This window comes from Cervus elaphus, chromosome 18 (genome assembly GCF_910594005.1).
Source record: "Cervus elaphus chromosome 18, mCerEla1.1, whole genome shotgun sequence".
Lineage (NCBI taxonomy): Eukaryota > Metazoa > Chordata > Mammalia > Artiodactyla > Cervidae > Cervus > Cervus elaphus.
Genome location: NC_057832.1, coordinates 87,928,093 through 87,952,066, shown reverse-complemented (window position 1 = coordinate 87,952,066; position 23,974 = coordinate 87,928,093). Strand labels below are relative to the sequence as shown.

The window sequence follows — 23,974 nt, the reverse complement described above, 5'->3', positions numbered from 1 at the left end:
TTAATGCTAAGAACTCAAAATCTTTAGGCCTAAATCATGAAACTTTGGCTCTAGGCCTGGCATTGCCATTTTACCAGTTATGGAATATTGAACAAGTCAGTTAATCTCTCTATATTTCGTTATTCTCAACTTTTAAGATAAAGGATTTCAAATATCTAAGATATTTATAGTTTATTGAAAAACATGTATTATTTCTTGGTTCTGAAAGTTAACATGAATAAAAGGTTTTTAAACATTTGAAGACAATATCGCCATCTAGAGGCTTTTCATAAGATTGCCATTAAAGCCAAAACTAAATTTTCCCAAACTTATGTAGGGTATGGGAGAAGGCAGTGGCACCCCACTCCAGTACTCTTGCCTGGAGAATCCCATGGACAGAGGAGCCTGGTAGGCTGCAGCCACAGGGTCGCTAAGAGTCGGATATGACTGAGTGACTTTACTTACACTTTTCACTTTCATGCACTGGAGAAGGAAATGACAACCCACTCCAGTCTTTTTGCCTGGAGAATCTCAAGGATGGGGGAGCCTGGTGGGCTGCCGTCTTTGGGGTCGCACAGAGTCGGACACGACTGACGCGACTTAGCAGCAGCAGCATGCAGGGTATGAATGGGAGAGTCACCTGTTGCTGCTTGTCCATGTTCTAGATGAAATTATATTCAGAATTAAAATTGCCTCTTTAGGGCTGGTCTTTTTGTGTTCTTGTCTTTTCACTAGAGCTAGAATTGTAGTTATTTAAAGACAGGTATCATTATTTTAAACTTTTGTGTTTTATATGCCTTAAAACATAAAGAACTTTCATAATAACTGCTTGATTAATTCTGATCATTGAATATGTTGTATTAATTATATTAAGATTAGTTGTTGGACTTTCAAATATTATATTTTACTTTTGCCAGATAAAATATACTTATTTAGTCTTCCAGCAAGTTGTGTGATACTTCCATTTCTGAATCTCCCTTAAAACACCTTATCTATCTAATAATATTTTGATAGCATCAAATATTTAAAATTACCCGTGATTTCACATGAAAATTATTTATAAGTCTGATGACTTTACAGTTTATTATCTTATTAACCACATTAAAGTAGAAGCTTTGAAAAATAAGTGGTGGTGTTGTTACTTCCCTAGTGGACTAAAAAAATAGTGTCTGCTTTTTTTTTTTTCAAAAACTGTTAATGAGACTTACTTATAGAAGATATTCAGTAGAAGTTGAAAATCAGAATATTCAACGTTGAGACCATTATTTCTGGATTTTTACAAAGTTAGTTTCTAGCCATCTGAGAGTAACAGCTTGTTAGAGTTACTGTTTTTTGTTTTCTAATTTAATGTCTGAGGGATTTTATGTGTGTCTGTCTGCTAGATTATGGAATTTATTGCTTGGAATTTAATTGTTGGAATAAATTGAAATAAAAAAATTATTTTTAGGAGTGTTTTAAAGTATTAATTTATTCTAACACTAAGAACCTCACTGTATGTTTTTCAATCATGTTCTTTTTCAGTAGAGGTGAATTTGTTTTTTTTGTGTGTGTGTGTGAAAAGACTGGGTAGACATGTCAATACCACAGGTTTTTTAGTCCATGAAGCAAAAAAAAAAAAATCGTCAGATGTGTGGTGTCACTTCAGTTTGTGTTTTCTCTTTGTGATCTAAACAAAACCATCTTTAGGATGTTGACTGTGAGTAGCCAAACCAGTAGACCAAGTTCTAAATGTTTAGTTTTGAGGACTCTGGAGGACTCTGGATTTTCATTTATTTGTCTAACTTTGGATGATCTATTTTCATTTTCACATCAGTACTTTAGCTTTCTTGGAATTTAAATGTCCTAGTTTCAAGACAGTTTCAGTGTCTTACACTTTTGTTTTTACATTTGTAAACACAATATCCTGATCATACCATGAAATATTCTCTTGATAACACTATAAATGATTATTAAATTGGGTAATTCAAGATTGGTCTTATTCTCTGCTAATTCCACCTACCTTTGAGTTTTCTGTTATATTAGAGTCCTGTTTGCATACTTTCTTTATTTTTGCTTTTTCCTCATTAAGCACTAAGGTAAAACTGAGGCATGACACAATTTTGTGAAAGTTCTGCGTAAATTATCATGAGTTTTTCTTTGATTTTAATAAAACAATTGTTTTCGTTGTCTCTGGTCAGTATTAACTTTAAAAATATATTAAAAAGCTTACTTACAATGTTTATTAAAACATTTAAAATGTAATTAAAACACCCCTGTCTTTTTTAAAGTTCTTTTGCCGTTTCTCTTCTCTCCCAGGCTCTATCTCCTAGCTCTAGAAATGAGCATTTGCTCAGCCTTCTCAGGCAAATGATAGTTGAGTGTAGTCAGAGCAAGAACCAAGTAATTTTATAGGTCTCGTGTGGATATTCTCCTGGAGACAGCAGTGTGTATTGAAGGTGTAAACATAGGCATTTTATTTTATGTTATCACTTTGGCTGCACTTTAGAAGGTAGATTGACCTTGTAAGCCTGCAAGCAAGGGTAATCAGTTATAAAGCTGTTGAATAAACCTCGGTAGGATAATCATAGCTAAACTAGGCAGTGGGCATAGCTGTTGTAAAGATGCAGATGAATTTCATCATAAGATACAGAATTATTAGAATTTGATGGTTGACATGTTGGTAGACATATTCCTGCCTTCACCCCTGTGGTAAGATTTCTGCTTAAGGAACGGAATAAATGACTTATTAATTAGGATAAACTAAATTTATAACAAAGAGAACCTCAAAATTCAGTGGTTTAAAGAATAAGAAGTTTGTATTTCTCCCTCAGTAATCTGGAATAGTTGTTACTTTACCTTGATGCAAAATTGAGAGTATTTTACCATATTATTAGATTAACTGTTTACTCTGCTTCACACAGTCATTTAAGGATTCAGATTGGAAGATTTGCTGTCTTTCTTCACATGCCTTCCAAGTCGGTCATCATGTCTGTCAGCTCGAAGCTAGAAAAGAGAAAGGAGTGGTGTTGTGAGCCAAGCTAGAAATGGTACTTGTGTTCACTTTCCTTTGGCAAGAACTTGGGCACATGGCCATACTTAACTGCAGTGAGGATGGGAGATGAAGTGTAGGTGGGCAGCTCCCATCAAAGAAAGGAAGAACAGATTTTAGGAAACAGCTTTGCAGTCTCTGCCATAAGTGATGCTGTTTGCTGAGACAGGAAATGGGAAGCAGGTTTGCAAGATAATAAATTTCCTTTTATGTTAAGACATAGGTATTTATAGGACTTCTAAATTTGCATGTGTAATAATGTATAAGTGATCCTAAGATGACAGCAATTGGAAAAAAAAATTACTTATATTTTTCTGTAGCAATCTTATGATATAGAAATTTATTTTTCTAAGAAAATATCAAAAGGAGGAAAGTGGGATAAAATTAGAAGGGAATGGGAAAAGAGCATGAAGAAAAGATTGTGTTTATTGTTATATATTGATAGTTATGGCATAAATCAGTTGATTAAGAATATTAATAAGTACTTACTATATTCCAAACACTGACCCAGGTAATACCTGTTGGCTGCGTATTAAGTGATATAGAAGATTGACCAAGTCCTTGGTCTCAAACCTATTGGATAGAAGAAAGAATTTAAAGTACTAAATACTAAAAGGCAAATAAAATAGTTTCTGAAGGGTCAATGTGAGTGTGGGGTGGGGCTGCTAGGGTAATTTTAGCTAAAACAGTAGGATAGACCTCTTTGTGAAATAAAAATGAGCTAAGACCTGAGTGATGAGAAGATAATAACTTAATGAAGATCTAGGCAGACAACATTCCAAATAGAAGGAACTCAGCAACTGCAAGGCCTGGGAACAGACTTGCAAAGTTAAGGGGCCAAGATGTTTTCCCAGTGTAATAGGTACTCCAGGTTACAGTCTTATCACCGGAGGTAAATTTTAAATTTTATTTAATTACTGTGGGAAATCACTGGACAGTTTAAGCAGCTGACTGATATGACCTGGTTTTATGCTTAAAAACCATAAAAATGGGGGAAGAAGGCTAGAAATGGAGGCAGGGAAACTAGTTAAGAGACTGTTGTAGGAGAACCAGAGAAAAGATAATAGTGGCTCACACTCAAAGTGAGCAGTGACTCAGATTTCCTTGAAATTGTGGGAAATGGTTGGATTTAGGATCTATTCAGTTGTAAAGTTGACAGAGTTGTTGATAGATTAGATATGAGATTTGAAGGAAAAGGGAATCAAAGATGACTCCTGGGTTTTTGACTTTAGATGCTGGGTTGGTATTAGAAATAGATCCCAGATTTCTTTTGTAATTTTGGTAGGTGTTTATGTAGTAGATTCTGAAGGATACATGACATTTGGTCATACAGTGAATTTACTTAGCTGAACTCTTTCCATGTTTTCCTCATATAAGTTATGCTCTAAAAGAATTAAGTGTAGACTTTATGTATTGTTGGAAAAGTGAACTATTTTAGAGCTTATTTAGTTATTTCCCTTTATGTGATTCTTTTTTCATTTCTTAAGAGAACCTTTAACAAAGTTATCAACTATGGTTTGTGAATTTTACTTTGGATTATCCAGAATCTCTGAATACATCAAGGGCCTAAAATCTTGCTCTGATCATCTGCCTTGCCTTTTACCTGTTTAGACCAGACAGGCGACCGTTAAGGCAGTGCTTGCTTTGTTAGAAGTACAGTGCTGCTTGTGGGGCAGTAGGGTAAGGAAGACCATAACCACATCACAAGGTCCCTAAGGTCCCCAGTCTTAAGGGCAGTGTTGGAATCTACTACTGATAATCTTTGATCTCTGTTCTGTTGATACTTAATTGAATGTAAAGAGAAATGCTGGGATGGTACTTTGCTTTATAAAATGTATACATCAGTTTGAATATTTACTTCATGAAGGAAGGAATTTTCACAATATAGTTTATACTAGTGTTTTAAATAGGGCTTCCCTGGTGGCTCAGAGGTTAAAGCCTCTGCCTGCAATGCGAGAGACCCAGGTTCGATCCCTGGGTCGGGAAGATCCCCTGGAGAAGGAAATGGCAACCCACTCCAGTATTCTTACCTGGAGAACCCATGGACGGAGAAGCCTGGTGGGCTACAATCCATGGGGTTGCAGAGTCAGAAAATTGAACTTTCTATGTCAGATTTTACAGTTAAATGTTTCCAGTATTTACATAGTTTTAATTTTTCTTCTGACAAAAACTAAGCATTTAGATATATTTGGAAAAGCTGCTAATTGGTATACATTAAATTCTTTTGCTGTATACCTGGAAGTATATTCCACTAGTCTCTATTAATCATTTTTGAAAAGGTATTAAATATTTTCACTTCTGAATTTGATGAGTTAATAAAAAAGTGAACTACTCTTAATTTAAACTGCTAAAGATGACTGTTTTCTGGATGTTGCCTAGAACTTATATAGTATTGTTACTTTCCTAGTGGCTCAGACGGTAAAGTGTCTGTCTACAATGCGGGAGACCTGGGTTTGATCCCTGGGTTGGGAAGATTCCCTGGAGAAGGAAATGGCAACCCGCTCCAGTACTCTTGCCTAGAAAATCCCATGGATGGAGGAGCCTGGTGCAGGCAACTGTCCATGGGGTCGCAGAGAGTCGGACACGACTGAGTGACTTCACTTTCTTTCACTTTCTTCCTTATTTTTAAAAAACAAAATTCAGCTGAGTAAATTTGAAGATCTAGTTGGCTTATTAAGCACTTCATGAATCAGGCAGCATCCCATCTAGCAAGTAGAAAGGAGCTCCAAAGATCTGTACAAAATGGAAGACTTTTAAAGGCAGAGGGGGCAGGGACAAGGAAGTTACACTAGCAGAAGGCAGATTGGTTGTAGCAAGATTGTTTTCCTTTAAGGGGTGGCGGGGGTGTCTATGTGACAGATTACCTCACTAGTGCTGCCCAGGAAATTCCAGACTGATTGATTAAGATGAAGTTTCTGGGATGGCTTGAATCTGCAATTAGGTTAGATATTAAGTCTTGGTTGGCTGGTGTGGGGCTTACACAAATAACAGATCCATTTTGGATCTGTTTCTTTTTAAACTATGTAAAATAATCTTTCATTTAAATATGAGCTTTACTAACCTTAATTTGTATAATCTTTCCACATATTTCACCTGTTTATTTTTTTAATACATTTAAAAACATTTCTAAACATAAAAGATGAAAAGTTAACTATTTACTTGGCCATTTAAATTAATTTAAACATTTTTCTTGAGACTAGTTGTACCTAGATAACAAGACCACAGGTTTCATATGCTCACAGACCCTTGAAATGTTTTAGAAAATTACTTGTCATGTTTTTCTAATACTTTGCCTGCCCTCTGCCTGCCCTCTGCCACCAGCTAATTCTTGTATGTCACCTAAAGTTGGGGCCATATACATTAAAAGTTCTTCCGTATGTCCAGCACTGTTCTCGGCTTAGTTTGTGGGGTTCATAATAAAGAATGGCCTCTGAGGCCTTTTGACTTTCTTGGAACATAGGGAAAACAAAGTAGTTCAATACAATGGTAAGTATGGTGTAAATTTAAGAATATGAAAATAAATCTCTCTTTAAAAATAAATCTGTTGTTAAAAAGAGATTAGACCTTATGGAGACGGATCTTTCACTATGTTTTAAAAGAGGTATAGGTTTGAGTGAGAGTAAAATCGGAAGGAACTTCAAATTTAAAAGGACGTAGGTCATCAAGAGGTGAACATATTTTTAAATGGTTAAATCCAGCTTAATTAGAATAGCTAGAGTTTAAGAGACTTCCTCATTGTGCAAAGTGATGCTAGTAAAAACAAGCAAAAATCACTAAGGAAAGTAATTTAGTAATGTTAGAAAAATCTAATGCTCGTTAGCTATTGAAAACAGACCATCTTCTCTGTTTTAACAAGGTCAAGTATTCTTTTTTCCTGGCTTTGGCACACTGTTACTATAGTCCTAACTGTGGTAATGCTGTGATGTCTAGATCAATGCCTTATAGTATAAATGTTTAAATTATTTGGAGAAATCTGGCTGTGTGGAAGCAGGCTGCTTGGAACTCAGACCTACAGTCAGTCGGCAAGAGGGAATTGCTTGTAAACCATATGCTCCTTTTTTCCTTACCCAGACTGGTCCAAGTTTAAGCTGACCTTAGGTGGCTTGGCTTGGAATACAGCCTTTCTGGGGAATTTCCTGATACAGCTTTTGTGTCCTTGTGATTTGGAGGATATCTGGAAAGAAGGAGATATTTAGAATTGGTCTAAAGACTATGTGATATATGTGTATGTGTGTGAAGGCACATATATATGTCTTCATTGTTAGAAGATGATAAAGTGTCTTACCAATTGCCAGTGGTTCTTTACAGAATAAACCTGAATTGGAGAGAGGACACAGCCTATCAACAGAAAATTGGATTAAATATTTACTGAGTATGGCCCCAGGCATCAGAACAAGACCCAGTTTCCCCTGAAGTCAGTCTCTCCCATCAGGAAGCTTCCATAAGCCTCTTATCCTTATCTATCAGAGGGCAGACAATGAAAATCAAAATCATAGAAAACTAACCAAACTGATCTTATGGACCATAGCCTTGTCTAATTCAGTGAAACTATGTGACGTGCTGTGTAGGGCCACCCAAGACGGATGGGTCATAGCGGAGACTTCTGACAAAACATGGTCCACTGGAGAAGGGAATGGCACACCACTTCAGTATTCTTGCCTTGAGAACCCTGTGAACAGTATGAAAAGGCAAAAAGATATGACACTGAAAGATGAAGAGCCCCGGGTCAGTAGGTGCCCAGTAAGTTATTGGAGAAGAGTGGAGAAATGACTCCAGAAAGAATGAAGAAGTAGAGCCAAAGCAAAAACAACACTGTGGGTATGACTGGTGATGGAAGTAAAGTCTGATGCTGTAAAGAACAGTATTGCATAGGAACCTGGAGTGTTAGGTCCATGAAAATTGGGAAGTGGTCAAACGGAGATGGCAAGAGTGAACATCTACATTTTAGCAATCAGTGAATTAAAATGGACCGTAGTGGGCAAATTTAATTCAGATAACCATTATATCTACTCCTGTGGGCAAGAATCCCTTAGAATAATGGAGTAGCGCTCATAGTCAACAAGAGTCCGAAATGCAGTACTTGGTTGCAGTCTCAAAAATGACAGAATGATCTCTGTTTATTTCCAAGGCAAGCCATTCAGTGTCACAGTAATCCAAGTGTATGCCCCAGCCACTAATGCCGAAGAAGCTGAACAGTTTATGAAGACCTACAAGACCTTCTAGAACTAACACCAAAAAAGATGTTCTTTTCATTATAGGGGACTGGAATGCAAAAGTAGGAAGTCAAGAGATACCTGGAGTAACAGGCAGGATTAGCCTTGAAGTACAAAATGAAACAAGGCAAAGGCTAACAGTTTTGCCAAGAGAACACACTGGTCATAGGAAAACACTCTTTACCAACATTACAAGAAACGACTCTACACATGGACGTCACCAGATGTCAATACTGAAATCAGATTGATTATATTCTTTGCAACCAAAGATGGAGAAACTTTGTACCATCAGCAAAAACAAGATGAGGAGCTAACTGTGGCTGAGATCATGAGCTCCTTATTGCAAAATTAATACATAAATTGAAGAAAGTAGGGAAAACCACTAGACCATTCAGGCATGACCTAAATCAAATCCCTTACCTTTATACAATGGAAGTGACAGATAGATTCAAGGGATCAGATTTGATAGACGGAGTGCTTGAAGAACTAAGGATGGAGGTTTATGACACTGTGTAGGAGGCAGTGATCAAGACCATCCCGAAGAAAAAGAAATGCAAAAAGGCAAAACGGTTGTCTGAGGAGGCCTTACAAATAGCTGTGAAAAGAAGAAAAGCTAAAGGCAAAGGAGAAAAGGAAAGACAACCCATCTGAATGCAGAGTTCCAAAGAATAGCATGGAGAGATAAGAAAGCCTTCCTCAGTGATCAGTGCAAAGAAATAGAGGAAGATAATAGAATGGGACAGACTAGAGATCTCTTCAAGAAAATTAGAGATCCCAAGGGAACATTCCTTGCAAAGAAGGGCATAGTAAAGGACAGAAATTGTATGGACCTAACAGAAGCAGAAGAGATTTAAGAAGAGGTGGCAGGAATACACAGAAATGATAACCACGATGGTGTGATCACTCACCTAGAACTGGATATCCTGGAGTGTGAAGTCAAGTGGGCCTTAGGAAGCATCACTACGAACAAAAATAGTGGAAGTGATGGAATTCCAGTTCAGCTATTTCAAATACTAAAAAAGATGATGCTATGGAAGTGCTGCATTCAATATGCCAGCAAATTTGGAAAACTCAGCAGTGGCTGCAGGACTGGAAAAGGTCAGTTTTCATTCCAATCCCAAAGAAGGGCAGTGCCAAAGAATGTTCAGACTACTGCACAATGACGCTCATTTCACACACTAGCAAAGTAATGCTCAAAATTCTCCAAACCAGGCTTCAACAGTACATGAACTATGAACTTCCAGATGTTCAAACTGGGTTTAGAAAAGGCAGAGGAACCAGAGATCAAATTGCCAATATCCATTGGATCATCGAAAAACCAAGAGAGTTCCAGAAAAACATCTACTTCTGCTTTATTTGACTATGCCAAAGCCTTTCACTGTGTAGATTACAACAAACTATGGAAAATTCTTAAAGAGTTGGGACTACCAGAACACCTTACCTACCTTGTGAGAAATGTGTATGCAGGTCAAGAAGCATCGGTTAGAACCAGACATGGAACAATGGACTGGTTGCGAATTGGGAAGGAAGTATATCAAGGCTGTATATTGTCCGCTGTTTATTTAACTTATATGCAGAGTACATCATGTGAAATGCTGGGCTAGATGAAGCAACAATCTGGAATCAAGATTGCTGGGAGAAATATCAATAACCTCATATATGTAGATGACACCATCCTTATGGCAGAAAGCGAAGAGGAACTAAAGAGCCTCTTGATGAAAGAGAGGGAGAAAGTTGGCTTAAAACTCTACATTCCAGAAACTAAGATCATGGCATCTGGTCCCATCGCTTCATGGCAAATAGATGGAGAAACAATGGATGCAGTGACTTTGTTTTCTTGGGTCCAAAATCACTGCAGATGGGGATTGCAGCCATGAAATTTTAAAAGATGCTTGTTCCTTGGTAGAAAATCTATGAGAAACTTAGATAGCATGTTATAAAGCAGAGACATTGCTTTGCCAACAATGGTCCATCCAGTCAAAGCTATGATTTTACTAGTAGTCATGTATGGATGTATGAGTTGGATCATAAACAAAGCTGAGTTCTGAAGAACTGATGCTTTTGAATTGTGGTGTTGGAGAAGGCCCTTGAGAGTCCCTTGGACTGCAAGGAGATCCAACCAGTCCATCCTAAAGGAAGTCAGTCCTGAATATTCATTGGAAGGACTGATGCTGAAGCTGAAACTCCAGTACTTTGGCCACTTGATGGTGAAGTACTGACTTATTGGAAAAGACCCTGATGCTGGGAAAGATGAAAGGCAGGAGGAGAAGGGGACGACAGAGGATGAGATGGTTGGATGGCATCACTGACTCAGTGGACATGAGTTTGAGCAAGCTCCAGGAGTTGGTGATGGACAGGGAAGCTTGGCGTGCTGTAGTCCGTGGGGTCACAAAGAGTCGGACACGACTGACCGACTGAACTGAACTGAACTACAGTTTACCTTTCTGTACTTTCTGTTCACATACCAAAATGGGTTAAAATAAATAAAATACTGTCAATGGAAGATATGCCCAGTTGAAAACTTCGTTAGGTGGTTACAGTTTGAACTGTATCTTGCCACACATTAGTAATTTGCCAGATTTGGTGAAGATCAATCTGCCAACAGTTATGTTGATATATAGATCTTTCTTTGTCCATATTACAGTTAAAACAAGATGACTTTTTTTAATACATTGATGGAATTTTTCAGTTAATTATATTGCCTTCAGATCTATTTTATGATCCTGTGTTAGATATCATAGCATGTATGAAGGCAGATGAAAGTGGTTTTAGTTAGGATTGTAGGATGGTTTTGATTGGCCAAATAATATTTCTTAAGAGAATTTTGGGGGCTTTCCTGGTGGCTCAGTGGTAAAGAATCCACCTGTTAATGTAGGAGTTGCAGGCTCGATCCCTGGGAAGCGGTTGAGAAGATTCCCTGGAGAAGGAAATGGCAATTCCTGTATTCTTGCCTGGAGAATTCCATAGACAGAGGTGCCTAGCCTCTGTCTACAGTCCATGGGGTTGCAAGAGCTGGACACAACTTAATGAGTAAACAGCAGCACCAACAAAGAGAATTTCTCTTATTCTAACACACATTAACTCTAAAGAGTGCTGTCTCTGTTTTTTAGTCGGCCATATACAAACAAAGTCATCACTTTGTGGTACCGTCCACCTGAACTGCTGCTGGGAGAAGAAAGGTATACACCAGCTATCGATGTGTGGAGCTGTGGGTAAGATAGGTTTCCTGAATAGTTCAGTTGAAACTTTTGATAAATTAAGTGAAATCTTACCTTTTGGTAATCATGGTTGTTTTTTCCTGTTAGATGTATCCTTGGTGAACTCTTCACTAAAAAACCTATATTTCAAGCAAATCAGGAGCTTGCACAACTAGAATTAATAAGGTAAGCTTGTGATTATAGTATCTGTAGGAAATTAAAAAAATTTCAGGCTTGTGTTTCTAGGCGAATATCACATTTCTGTTTAAAGATAATGAGTGCTGAAAGGAGGAGAAACTATATTATAGGCACTCTGATGATTGTTCTAGTAAAATTAAGGATCTTAAAGTCCATACATATCTTGTGATTAAATTAACATGTTCGAGGCCCTAAAAATAAGACTGGGAAGGAGGAGTAAATATGAAGGAGGAGAGAATGAATGGTAGATGCTGTTTTTCAGAGTGTGGAGTATGGAAGAATTAATATTTGGGGATATTAGAAAGAAATACTCTTTTATATACATATATGCATACATGTTTATATTTTTCTGTATATGTATGCACACACTGAAATGCATCCATGTACTCACTAGCATATGTCTTCATTGTTTGAAGCCTATTGTAGGACCTTGGTCATAGGGTAATCATCTTTCTCTTCATCTAATATTTTAAATAAATTTAAAAAAAGCTTTGGTTTTCTTATTTATAGTAATATGAACTCCCAACTTGTAAGATTTGCATGAGGGTTTGAAAATATGGCTGAAAATTTTTAGGAAAGATTGGTATAAGACACAAAAATACCCATATACTGTCAACTTCCCCTTTAGCAGACTTATTGCACTAATTGGTGCTCTCTGTTCCATCTGTAAATACTACTAGCTTGATAACATAGCACACTGAATATTTGCAGTTAGTAGATTATCACTCTCTACTCTACTTAAGACTAGTATTTATTCCAGCAGTTGAAGAATACGATGACCAAGAGGGAGTTGTTTCCAATTTTATATACAAATATTCTATTATTGTACATATGTTCAATTATGGACAGATGTGCTTTGCAAAGACTTAACATTGCTATTAAATTATTAAGGTGTGTGCAGGGTACTATAAGAAAGAAAAGGCATATAAATTTAGAATAATTTAATAATCAGATTGCTTGGAATCCTTGATGATACGTTATGGCTGTGGTTTGTGCAAGAAAGCTAATGTAGAACCCCATTCAGTGAATCCTCTCTTGAAAGAGAAGGCCATGGCTCTGTGTCAGAACATTGGGAAATATACATTTATATGTTTTTAGTTAAAATAAAATGTTTAAATCATGTATCTGTGTACCTTTCTTTTTCTTTTGGTAATGATTTCTTCTAACCCATTTTTTTCTATTAGCCAAATATTGTTTCTAATTGGATTGGATACTGGGGCTTCTATCAATGATGTTGATATTTATTTAGTTTATACATGATGCACATATTGTTCTAAGAATTCACCTGAGTTACTTCAGTTGTGTCTTGTCTTTATAGTTAATAAAACTGAACTTTATAGAGGTGAAGAATTTGTTCCAAGTCGTACAACTAAACTAGCAAGTGGCAAAATTGAGATTTGAATCAAAGTAGTTTTATCTTAGAAACTATTCATTCTCTATACTATGTGGGAAACAAAACTTCCTGGAGCTTTAGTTACTATGACACAAACACCAAAAATTAATGAAGAAAGCCTGAGAAATTTCTACAGGACATTAATATAAAAATTCTAAAAGAACTGATTAGCCTGTGGTATCTAATGTTTTATTAAAAATTACAAAGTCAAGTAGGATCATCCTAAAAATACAAGAATGTTTTAGCTTTAGGTATTCCTTTATTATAATTCATCATTTTAACAGACAAAAAACAGTATGTTTATCTTGATAGCTGTTGAATAGGTATTTGCTGAAATTATAAACTCCTAATTAAGTAAGTGTAGAGGCATATTTCCTTACTATGTTTGATAAAAATATGTATCACAAACTGACTAAATCATGTTTATTGGTAAAATACTAGAAGCAAAGGTAAGAATGAGAAAAAGTTAACTTGTGGTATCATTATTTTAAGAGTGTTTTAGAGATACTGATAAGTTAATTAGTAGTATTAGAAAAGTGAACCCAGTAGAGGTATATATACTAATACATATATTCTGAAGGAAATAGCTTAGAAAAATAGCTTTTAAAGATTATTTACGAATATTAACCAGTTTCACCTACAATGGTAAAGAAGATTTGAGTTAAGTGTTGGAGAGGCATATCTTATTTTTGACTAGGAAGCCTTTTTTTTTTTTTTTTTTTACAATGGCAGTTCATCCTCTAGTAGTCGTTACAGTCCTAATCAGAATTTCAGAGGACATTTTTTGAACACTGATTGATTTTAATGTTTATCTGGAGGGATGAACCTGAAAGTAACCAGGAAAATTTTTTTTTAAAAGAGGGACAATTTGGCATATCATATGTTAAAACCAAATTTTAGTAACTAAAACTATTTTGTGCTGGCACAAGATACCATAGGTGAATCAGTGGAATTATATGGGAAATCCAGAAGTAAAGAAAGTTCATATGGACCTTAAAATATAATACAGAGGGCACTTCAAATCAAGGAGTTAATTGAACAGTATGTATTGAGCGCTGATTATGTACCAGTTACTAGGTACGGAGGATACAGCAGAGGTTGGGAATTGTATCCTCTAGTGCCTGGTAACTGGCACACATACTTTTCTGCTTTCTTATTGGGGGAGATAGAAAAGAAACAAAGAATAAAATGTATCAGGTGGTGATAAGTGTAAGGGGGTAGAAAGGATAGAAGGTAGTACATATGGTACCAGAGAAAATTTCATGAGGTATCATTTGAGTAGAGATTTGAGTGAACAGAAAAGTCATGGTCCTCAGGCATGAGTGTGTTTGGATTATCTTGTGAACGGAAATAGAAAGTTCATTCCGTTAGTGGCATACTTTACACTTATTAAAAAGGAGATAGTAGATCTGGAGATCCTGACATGGAAAAGCAACATTGTCACACGAGAAGATCAATTTTACAGAAACTGTGATTGGTTTGATCCTATATACAGGAGACAAATTAAACATATCAGAAGAATCTGGATCTGTTAATCTGAACATGGACTTGTGAAGGGGGTAGAGAGGGGACTATTTTATTTTCTACTTTATATATTTCAAAATGTCTTTGGGTTTTGGTAAAATATCAAGTATTATGAAAAAGAATGCTTCAAATTTGATTTTATAGCACTAATTATTTTTAAAACATGAAGAAAAGGGGGCATTTCTGGTAAAAGAGACATGTCTCCTTGATTTGAAGAAGGCAGCAGAATATATTGAAAGGGGTGGGCTTTGGAATCATGCAATCCTTGGCTCTAATGCCATCTCATCTACTTCCTGCTCTTGTGACTTAGGGTAAGTTCCATAATGCTGTAAGTTTCTTTCTTCACAAGTAAAACAGGACAAATAATATGCTTAGGATTGTAAAAATTAAATAAATATAAGTTTGCTAATATATACTGTTCCCCTTATCTTACTTGCAGTAATGTTGGAATGTTTCCCCAGTCTGAAGCCTCAGGAATGATGAGTTCTAGGGTCTGCATTGAACAAATAGATATAAATGTATTAAGGAAGATAATACTAATCAGAATCTGTCTTAAAAAGCTTTACACTGTAGTGGTCACTTTACACTGTAGTGAAGTATTTGTACTTCACCTGATTCCAGAAAATGCTTTAGGCATATTACAAAAATTCTATGATAAGTGGCTTAAATTGAAAAGTAATGGCAAGGAGAGTGAAAAACATAGGTGGGGACAAAAAAGGGATAAAGGAGGGCAAAAATGTTTCTACATGAGAGTCACACTTTTAAGTGTTCTGGCAGCCAGTGAAAGAACCTTATTCACACAATGTATACTGCGTAGGGAATAAAAAACTAATCATGGAAGAAAGTAGATTTGGAATGAGAAGAATCTATCCTCTCTCCTGCCCTACACATACACAAAGCCTCAGGTCACACAGGTAAAGTTTTTAAAACTTTAAAGGCATAGGCTTTGGTTGTTCCAGAATATTGGAAATGAAGGGACATGCGTGTATTTTAAAAAGTGAAGCATGTATACTTTTATAAAATCAGTAGCATAAAAATTGGTAGCATAAAAAATTCTGTAGATTTCTTAATCTTTTTGGTCTTAGAACTTCTTTACACTGTTAGACATTGTGAAAAATCCCAGAGGCTTGTTTATGTTGATGATATGTATTGAAATTTAAACTGAGAATTAAAAATATTTATTAATTCATTTTAAAACAATATGTTAGCATAACATTTTAATTGTAAAAAGTTTATATTTTTCCAAACTAAAATAAATGGTGAAATGAATAAGATTGTTTTTACATTTTTATAAATTTTGCATGTCTGGCTTAATAAACATATGGATAAACATCTGTGATATGATGTTTTCAGTAGTCTTTTCAGATAATTGTGCATATTCTTCATTGAAACTGCAGTGAGTGGCAGTTTTTTTTTTTTTTTAAAGCAGGTTATTTGTAATATTCAGTCTATAACCACTGATTTTGTACTCTAATATATTGAAACCCATTGGTGTATCTTATACTCTGAATGGGTCTTTTATCCCTGATGCTTTTGTAACATCATGTGTGGGTCACTTAATCTATATTGGATCACTGAATTGAGCAGATCTTCTAAATGTAACATTTCATTTTATAGTTCTTGTTATGACACTAATCTCATGAGAAAAGCCTTTAGGTATTTATTTTGAAGCTTTTAGGTTTACAGTGCAGACATAAGTCTTTTAGTATTTTAGACTTTCTCCTGACAGCTTGAATTTTATAATTGACAACACTTCAGTTGCCTTCCTTGAAGTAGCAAGCTGAATTCATTCCTATATAAGAAAATGTCTGGCAGATACCCAAGTCAGTGACCATAGTTTGATAGTTCTTTTTGTAGGTAAAAATGGTGGCTCATGAGAAAAGCAGCAGCTTGCAACTCAATTATTGTACAAGTGCTTCTGAAGATAACTGTCACTTTTTTTGTGCAGCAGAAGTGCTTTATGTATCTTCTCTTTTATTACTAAGAATATTAAAAAGATACACACTCAAGTGTTAGGGTTTAATAACAATAATTTTTACTGCTTCAACGAAAAGTGCATTCTTGAGTGAAAACCCTCCCTACCCCATCAAGTGGTGTTGAAGAGTATGTACTGCTAATAGTCTGGCATCTCTGTGTCAAGTCATGCTAAGGTGCCAGTGTTTTCTACCGTTGGCTTAATACTGTCAGTGCAAAGCCAACACATTGAAAAGTGTAAATGATGTTTTAAAAGTATCTTTGATCTACCAGACCCCTGAAGGGTCTAGGGGACCCCATTTTTGCAAACTGCTGATGTAGACCAATTAAAAAGTAGAATACAGCATTATGCTAAAAACTTGTACTTTGATTAGGCCCAAGAAATATTCCTCTTTTGAGTGTATGGATGACTAAGTATTAGAAAATCTCTTAATATAATTCATGATATTAGTAACCCAAGTAAAAAAATGCAGATGATGGCTACAATAAAGTTTCTAAAAATCAAACTGATAGAACTAAAGAAGCGTTCTTTTGAAATTTGAAAGTCACAACAATTAAACCCAAAGTAAAAAGAAAGAAATTAATGCTTTCTTAGCAGGAGGTATGTGTGAATTTGTATCTGTCTGTTACTATCTTTACCATATGTTGTGTTTCTCAAACCAGAAGTTATCATTCTTCCCACTGGTAAACAATGAAAGTAAAATCAGAAACCAAAAAACCCATTAAAATCAGAAACCAAAAAATTACCAAATATTGTGTAGCATCGTTAGCATTTTAACATTGTTTGGAAATTACCACATAATGTAGCGTACCATAATGATAAAGAATACATGTTTGAAAAAATAACAGATGTATTCTGATTATAGATTATGTGATAATAGACCTGGAAAGCCTCAAACAAACAACTATTTAAAAAAACTATTAGGAACCATAGGATCTCAGATGGCATTCTAAAAATTTTTTTGCCACATTTTGACTATTTCCATGAACAAAACTCTTCTAATTATTGCTTAGGAAATACAATAGGGATAGGAACACATTCAAAAAATGACACTAAACCCCATAAAAAGAAACACAAATCTAATTGAAGAACTTTATACAAGTAAACTTTGGAGCTATTGCAGGTTTGGTTACAGACTACCATGATAAGGTGAGTATCAAAATAAAGTGACTCACAAAATTATTTGGTTTCCCAATGCATATGAAGTTATATTTGCACTATACTGTAGTCTGTTAGATATGCAATAGTATTATGTGTATATGTCCTAATTTAAAAATACTATATTGCTAAAAGTACCTACCATCGTTTGAGCCTTGAGCAAGTTGTAAACTTCTTGTGAAGGAGGATTTGAGATAACTGAGAATTACCAGAATGTGACGCAGAGACATGAAGTGAGTAAATGCTGTTGAAAAGATGGTGTCAGTAGACTTGCTGACGCAAGCTTACCACAAACTTGAAATCTGTTTAAATTAAAAAATGAGAAGTGTAGTAAAATGAGAGATGCTTGTATAAAACCAAAGGAAATATAAAAATTGAAACATTAAGCTTTGTAAAGATCACAGTTCTTTAATCCAGAGCAGCTGTGTTGAATCCCAACAAGGATTCTCTTACTTTCGGAATGTGACAGTACTGATTCTACAATTCATCTGTAAGGAAATCCTGAAAAGGATAACTAGAGAGATGAGTACATAGTGGAGTTTGTCTTGTCTTAAGAAAAATGTAAAGCGAATTTCATATGATATTGACATCAGAATAGATAAATCAGATCAAAATAGATTCCCATAAAAGATCTCAGATACTTAGGGATTTAGCATATGATGCATTTCAGAATGTCTTCAGAAATGATTTAGGGATAGCTAATTGATTATCAGGCACTGATTTTGCTAAAATGCAGTTATCAATTGCTGTCATGTCTGCTCCCCTAATTTCTAAAAGTTTTCCCTGTCTTAGAAACGTGTGTTCCATCCTGTATGCTGCTCCCAGTTAGATAACTTTCCCAGTCAACTATCTTCCCAGAATACATAAAAGTCTTTAGTTATGAGATAATGAAGCTGATTTCTATTATAAGGCTGTTAATGAGCCAGATGCTGGATCATTTACTTTCACAGCTCTGAAATAAAATGAATCTCCATTTTACAAAAGAGCAACAGATTCTAAGCAGCACAGTTTCACCAATATCACACAGATAGCGTTTAGGTCTAAAGTTTGTTTTCAGAGTCTGTCTTCATTGTAGTTAGGCAATCTGCCTCATAAGACTGTTGTGTTACCCCTGTCTGTGTTTCCAAATAAACCTCTGTAGCCCCAAATTCCACCTATACCACTTTCCTTGATTTGCCTCCCGAATGTTTATACTTTGCTATTTTCATGACTTTGCCTGTGCACTAGTCTTTGCCAGTAACATATTTCTCTTATTCCCTTTCCCACCTGTTTATTGTTTACTTATCCTTTGAGTTGTAGGCAAAATTCTGTATCTCTTCTCTAACTCAAGTACATTTTCTTATATTTCTGTAGTTTAAAAGTATCCTTAATTTTCTTTATTCCAGTGTATTTTATGCTTCTATTATGGTGCACATCAATCTGCGAGGGATTGATTATTTATATTTATGTAGTATATGAAAGTGCAAGAGTGATTCTGTTACCATAATTTAGTAAGATAAAGTCATGTAAACAACTAAAATGTAAAGCAGGATGAAATAGTGTCAAAAGAAATCAGGAGCATGTAGAAAGTGCCTATTCTGGACAGTGAGGATACAGAAAACATTGTAAGTAGATTATTTTTGATGCGCATCTTCAGGAATGAAAAGAATTCAGCTAGGTAGAATCTAGGAAAAAGGAGTATGAACAAAGACATGGAGGAGTGGTTGGCCTGTGGAGAGATGAATTGGAAGATGAGAATGAGGAAGACAATTTGGGACCCGATCATAGAGAGCCATGCTCCTGAGTTTGGCCTTCTCTCCTTTTGAGGAAGTTGTGAGAATGAGATTGAAAGGAAGAAGTGCTAGGCATATTGAAGAGTAAGATCTTAAAAGCTTGGATATACAAAAATCCTAAACTGTATTGAAACAAATACAGTTTCAGTGACACAGCTTTAAAAATGCTCCCATCATCTGGTATAAATGTTTTTAATGTATTAGTGATCTTAGGTCTGCTGAAGAATGGCAACTTTAGTTGTCAGTTGCTTCTGTACCTTAGTACATGTATTTATGTATGTGTAGAATATTTTAACTTTTGAGTCAGTGATGCATGGACCTTTTCTTTTTATATATGAAGGTCAGCTGGTAATTTTACATAAGATACACATTTATTCTTGAGATTCAATATACTTGAGTTAAGCATATTTAACCAGTTTTTCATCTACATACTACCAAAGCATTTTAAAATGTTTATCAGCTAGAGTTATCTGTTACAGCATTTCTTTAGTTTATGAAGGACTTACTATAAGAATAGTGAGGGATTTCAAGATACAGAGATCAAAGCAGTTAAAAGTTCTAAATACCTTGAAATTAGAGGCACTACTGAAATTGAAGAACTGTGTTTCAGGAATGTGACTTTTAGGGTTCTCTAGTTGATCAAATTCAGCAGCAGTCTATACGGTTTAGTTAGTGTCTTCAGTGTAGGAAATCTTTTCTGCTGTTATTGCAGACTTCATTATATTCATGAGAAGAGGTAATGATAGGTACCTGCAAAACCAGAGAATACATATACTAAACTCTAGTTCCTCAGTTGGTATAAACATTTAAAATTTTGGTTCCAAATATGCTCAACCTTTTGAATATTACCTGTGTCTTTAAGATTTGATTTTGCAAATATGAAGGTTTTCTTGTTAGAAATTGGGATATTTATAGAGTGCTAGAAGCATTCACTGAAAAGAAATTCTTAAAACAGTTTATTTAGGATGACTAAAATATTTAATGAAACTTTTATACATTATATCAGAACTTCAGGTTTTGTATATTTAAAAAGGAGTTGTTTTGTATAGCAGTTGTATGTATTATTTTTTCCATGTAGTTTATATTGATGTACTTCTTTTTGTGTGTTGTTTAGCCGTATATGTGGGAGTCCATGTCCTGCTGTGTGGCCTGATGTCATCAAACTACCGTATTTCAACACCATGAAACCAAAGAAGCAATATCGTCGAAAGTTAAGAGAAGAATTTGTTTTGTAAGAAGGGGATGCTTAAACATCCATATTGCATTGATTTTTTTTACAAAGTTACTTCTTTAGAATTCTAAATGTCACTCTAGCCTCTGTTGACCTAAGGTAGACCTATCACAATTCTACTATATCATTTAATTTTGAATGTCCCTTTGCTACATGCAAGTAAGCATTTCACCATCATTGTGAAATCAGTTATTTGGGGTTGTGTGTTTGATTTAGTGTTTACCTGAGAGAAGTTTAACAATATCATTTAAAATTTTAATGAAACAGTTTTCAAGATACTTGAATTCAGTTTTTTATTTTGTTGTAGGAAACTGTTCTGTTCAGTTTTTAGTTAATGTTAAAACAGCAAATTGCCCACAGAGTAGTAAATACACTATTGTTTGCCAGTTTTCAAATTATTTAGAATAATTTACAAAATTATGTAAAAAATAGCAGTTCTTCAAAGGCAGATTTGTAACTTATTGGAATAAACTGTTGCAAACATGTTACAAAATGCTAATGTTTAAGCTCCTACAGAAACATTAAACTTGAGTCAAAGCACTCGCATGACTTTTGTAATCCTCTCACGCCAGTATTCCTGCAGCCGCACTAGACTTATTTGATTACATGCTCGCCTTGGATCCTAGTAAGCGCTGCACTGCAGAGCAGGCTCTTCAGTGTGAGTTCCTGCGGGATGTGGAACCCTCAAAAATGCCTCCGCCAGAGTAAGTAACTTTTTATCGTATGCAAAATTTGGACAATTTTAATAATATCTGTATGTTACTATCAAGCTATTCTGTGGTTAGTTAAGTCAAAAGAAAAATAAATAGAATAGCAGTAGTACATATAATTTGCACATCAAATGTTCAGCTAAACATCAGACCAGTAAAAGCAGCTTTCCTGTAGCTAATTTTATTAATATAGTTCAACTCTTAGAAACAAGTCACTGCTGCTGCTATTGTGGTACTGCTTCTATCAATATTACTTGCTGTAGCTAAAATCTTGAGTGCTGTGCTAAGCATTTCTCAGTGTATAGTACATTAATCTTTATAATCTTAGGAAGTGGGTATTGTTATCACCATTTTACAGAGATGCAAACAGGTTCAGAGAGGTTAAGAAACTTGCCCAAGAATACAAATCTAGTAAAGGGTGAAGCCAGCTATCAAACTCGAGTTAGTTCTATAACAAAAAGAGGTTCTGAAATACTCCTTAGCAGACTATACAATAGATAATCCTTATCACTGCATGAAAGAATATTAGTATCAAAAACCTGTACAGAATGAGTTTACTGTCTGTTGTGGGGGTTGGGAGGCAGGAAATGGCGTAGAGTTTGGGAGTCAGAATGGCTGAGTTCTTGACTCTTTCGCTCCTTTGTGGTTCCTGTAATTTCTCTAGGATTGATTTGGGAAAGGGGATAAAGCAGTCCATTTCATTCTCTTTGATAGAACCTGGAAAGTTTGTAGAGATTTTGTTAGTAATTTTGAAAATGATGAGTGTCATGAAAGCAAACCTGTTCCTATAACAACAAAGTGTGTCTGTGTAATAACAGTTAGCATATTGTGAATGAACAAACATGGGTTTTGGTGTTCAAATCCTGACTCTTCTGCTTAATTAATGAAACTGGTCTTACTACAGTTCTGTGAGATCCATCATACTTGGCTTTACTTTTTATTGAACTGTATATGAATAGCCTTTGTGAGATGTTTTGAAAGGCAGAAAGGATCTATCATCTGACATGCTGAGGAACCTGAATCACTCACTGTTGAATTGTTTCATGGATTTTTTTTTTTTTTGCTTATAGTATATGTCAGCAGTCTTGAAATTTTGGCTTTAGTACAACCCTTTTAACTTTTGATTTTGAAAATTTTCAACTCTATACAGAAAATAGAATAATACAATGAGCATTCATATATCCTTCATCTAGATTCAACACTTAACTGATATTTGGACATATTTAGCACTCTGTATCTTTTTCCCCTTCAGATTTATCTAGTTGGCCCAATAATTGCCTTTATACTCTGTTTGTTGTTTGTTTTGTTTTGGTTTGGTTTTTTGGGTGAAGAATTTATTCCAAGCTCACACATTTCATTTAGTTGTCATGTCTCTTCAGTCTCCAGGGAAGACTTTTATGACATTGACATTTTTGATGAGCTAGCTATTTTGTAAAGCATTCTACAGTCTGGCTTTAATTACTTCCTCATGATCAGAACTAGTGTAACCAGTAATTGGAGTGTATTTTTGTTTTTTTTTTAGCAAGAATACTACTTAGGGTGATGATATGTATTTCTTGCTATATCATATCAAGAGGAATGTAATGTAATTTTTCTCCCATTATTGGTAGTACTGAATTGTTATCTTGGTTTAAGTGGTCCACACAAAAAAAATGCTGGTACAACTGGATTGAGCACATTTTAAACTGCCATCTAAACTTTTAAAATCAAGGGTTTAAATAGTTGCAAAAGATACAACTTTGAGTATGTAATTGTAGACACTTTTAAATACAGCAGTTATCTTGTAAATGTATCTAGTGGAATCAAAATACCTTAGCGTTTGATATTAATCAGTATTCACTTAGAAATGTATGAACAGACTTTTCAACAATTGGACATCATTGGGTTTTTGTGTGTGTGTGTATGAACTTACATTGCTATTTTTTCAAGTGATTTGCATATCTGTTAATTAATGTTACATATTCTAGAATGAGATGTAGTTCCACATTAATGGTAATTTAAAAAATTTTCTAAGTACCCTTTTAAAATAAGCATTTGAGACTGGATGGAGTTTTGTCATAGTTAAATCACTGAGTTTTTTGAACTTCTTAGATATTATGTCCCGAAGATCACAGTGCTCTGTCATCAAAAATTATTTTAATGACCTTTCAGATGTCAACTTAAGGTTCTTTCTCTAATTTTCTTGACAGCAAAGAATTAGAAACCACATGACTTGCAAAAGATTGCTTAACCAGTCATTAATCATTTACTTTTTTCAAATTTTGAGAGAATAAACCAAAGAACTTTACCAATATTTATTATATGACTTCTTATACTTGTTACTTTTTCTTTTTTTGCACTTGGAAAGTCAACATGTAATTTCAGTGCTACTTAACCGATTAATGCATTTGTTAAATTGCATGTCTTATTACATATTAAAAATATATGCTTTTGTCAGAATCTTGAAACTGTAGATGCATCCCATTTGATTTATGGAAAATATTTGCCACATAACCTTGTAGGAAACTCTGTTCATACTGTCAAACACATAACCTAAATTGATTTAATTTTTATCAGAACACATTGGCCTATATTTTTCCATTAAAAATAAACATGT

At 35.0% G+C, this 23,974-nt stretch overlaps 1 protein-coding gene and 1 long non-coding RNA gene across 4 annotated transcripts in view; one reads left to right on the top strand and one right to left on the bottom strand.

The window, feature by feature from the left end:
• The window catches only part of CDK13 (cyclin dependent kinase 13), a 123,323-nt gene that overhangs the window by 89,335 nt on the left and 10,014 nt on the right, over positions 1-23,974 (top strand). For both annotated transcript variants that reach the window (XM_043871988.1, XM_043871987.1), the window contains exons 8-11: positions 11,331-11,432; positions 11,526-11,603; positions 20,552-20,668; positions 21,241-21,372. In XM_043871988.1, the coding sequence (XP_043727923.1) occupies positions 11,331-11,432; positions 11,526-11,603; positions 20,552-20,668; positions 21,241-21,372 (429 nt within the window). The remainder of the gene's footprint in view (positions 1-11,330; positions 11,433-11,525; positions 11,604-20,551; positions 20,669-21,240; positions 21,373-23,974) is intronic.
• Positions 2,638-23,302, bottom strand: LOC122674015. 2 transcript variants are annotated; one of them, XR_006334869.1, is made up of 7 exons: positions 20,004-23,302; positions 17,808-17,967; positions 14,966-15,025; positions 11,493-11,624; positions 7,075-7,181; positions 3,497-3,580; positions 2,638-2,961 (listed from the first exon to the last, which is right to left on the bottom strand). It is a non-coding gene; the product is annotated as an uncharacterized LOC122674015 (long non-coding RNA). The 2 variants fall into 2 exon arrangements; XR_006334870.1 differs by lacking the exons at positions 11,493-11,624; positions 14,966-15,025 and having other exon boundaries at positions 17,808-23,302.